Source organism: Limulus polyphemus, unplaced genomic scaffold, assembly GCF_000517525.1.
Source record: "Limulus polyphemus unplaced genomic scaffold, Limulus_polyphemus-2.1.2 Scaffold5766, whole genome shotgun sequence".
In the NCBI taxonomy this organism is placed as follows: domain Eukaryota; kingdom Metazoa; phylum Arthropoda; class Merostomata; order Xiphosura; family Limulidae; genus Limulus; species Limulus polyphemus.
Genome location: NW_013671376.1, coordinates 47,573 through 49,750, shown reverse-complemented (window position 1 = coordinate 49,750; position 2,178 = coordinate 47,573). Strand labels below are relative to the sequence as shown.

Sequence of the window (2,178 nt, the reverse complement as noted above, 5' to 3'; positions counted from 1 at the left end):
AAAGTATTATGTCTTGCAGTAACTCTTTAAAAACAAAGTATTTTGTCTTGCAGTAACTCTTTAAAAAACAAAGTATTTTGTCTTGCAGTAACTCTTTAAAAAACAAAGTATTTTGTGTTCATTAGTCTTCTCACCCAACATTTGCTGTGTACTATATTTAAAAATGGTATTCTTCCTCAGAAAGCCAATTGCAGGACTTATCATCAACTTCCTGTTTCTTCTGGGAACCACAATAACACCAGGTGTCTTGAACTACGTGAATGACTTCCCACCTTATGGTGTGTTAGGTGGAGACATTAAGTAAGACTTATTTCTTTGTTTTCTTTACGACAAAATTGCATAAGCTGACTTTTAACGAAGTGCTGTCCCAGTAAGAGATTCAGACGGGCACCATATAAAAGTAATGGTTACTGGTGAATATAAAGTTAACGTTAAGTGATAAAAACCTAGAAGTATCAGAGTCATTAGGACTGAAACGTGGAATTAACTCAGTTGCTCCTGGTGAATACAAGATCATTTTAAAAAGTTTGTCTTTGAGCTATCTTACCAGTTCATAACTAATGTAAAGTTAAAACTAAGTGACTTATACCATAATCACTTCCGATTCAGACACGATTGGTTTAATGAGATAATCTGATTGAACCATAGTCACTTCCGATTCAGACACCATCGGTTTAATGAGATAATCTGATTTAACCATAGTCACTTCCGATTCAGACACGATTGGTTTAATGAGATAATTTGATTTAATTTTAGTCACTTCCAATTCAGACACGATTGGTTTAATGAGATAATTTGATTTAATTTTAGTCACTTCCGATTCTGACACGATCGGTTTAATGAGATAATCTGATTTAACCATAGTCACTTCCGATTTAGACACAATTGATTTAATCAGATTTCATAAGCGATCACTTTAGCCTATTTGCTGAGTAAATTAAAGTATTTCAATGTACTTATTAGTAAACACCAAAAGCGACATCTGATAGAAAAATTAATAACTTAAATTAAATAATTAAATAATAAATTAATAACTTACTAACAAAGTTATTTTTTGTGTAAGATACCTGAAATATACCCGAATTATTATTTGTTATATTCATAAATGAATAAAAATATGAAGCATAACACTTCAGGTTTACTCGTGTTAATTCACTTCTTTTTAAGGCAACATTTTTATAAATGCTTCTATAAAACAATGTTGGTTTAGTGAATTCTTTGTTTCAAGAACTTTTAAAAACAAGATGTTAAAATGGATATTTTGAATATGTTGAATAACATCATTTTTTGAAGGACAATAATGGATCAATTCAAGACGATTTACATCAAACCGTACTGTCGTATGGGGCCATATTGCGTAGGAATTTTTGTGGCCTACTTTCTCTTGAAACACAAAAATATCAAACTGAAACCGGTAAGAGCTTTAACAAACACTAGATTAATTTTTGTGAACAATATCTAATCATATATTACGTTATCAATTTGTAATTTTACCTTTGAATGGATCCGTTTTTGTTTTTTCTTTCTAAGAGACAGCATTAGTGAATGATTGCCGAAAAACAGATGTTTTTGTAGGTTTTTTTTTACTTTCGTTAATCTTGTGATGAGTTTGGTGAATACTTGCGGAGTAGGTATTTATTTTTAACTTGTGGAAACTGCAAATTCGCGGAAAAATACTCGAGATCTAACTATAGTTGGTCGTTCCTAATTTTGAATTAATAGACTAGGGGGAAGGTAGCTAGTGAAAACCACCCACCGCCAACTCTTGGGCTACTTGTTACCAAAGAATAGTGGGATTATCCCCCACTCCACGACTGAAAGGACAAGTATTTTCTTGGCTGTTGTCAACAAAGCCAAACTAACTCTTCTCTACTAACTAAAGTCAAACTAGCATATCTCTACTAACTAAAGTTAAACTAACATTTCTCTACTAACTAACTAAAGCCAAACTAACATATCTCTACTAACTAACTAAAGCCAAACTAGCATATCTCTACTAACTAACTAAAGTCAAACTAACATATCTCTACTAACTAACTAAAGCCAAACTAGCATATCTCTACTAACTAACTAAAGCCAAACTAACATATCTCTACTAACTAACTAAAGCCAAACTAACATATCTCTACTAACTAACTAAAGCCAAACTAACATATCTCTACTAACTAAAGTCAAAGT

The 2,178-nt window shown here is 31.7% G+C and overlaps 1 protein-coding gene across 1 annotated transcript in view; it reads left to right on the top strand.

Annotated features, from left to right (window-relative positions):
* Positions 1 to 2,178, top strand: part of LOC106472952 (nose resistant to fluoxetine protein 6-like) — a 25,589-nt gene that overhangs the window by 16,278 nt on the left and 7,133 nt on the right. The window contains exons 11-12 of the mRNA XM_022401480.1: positions 181 to 300; positions 1,294 to 1,414. Of these exons, the coding sequence (XP_022257188.1) occupies positions 181 to 300; positions 1,294 to 1,414 (241 nt within the window). The remainder of the gene's footprint in view (positions 1 to 180; positions 301 to 1,293; positions 1,415 to 2,178) is intronic.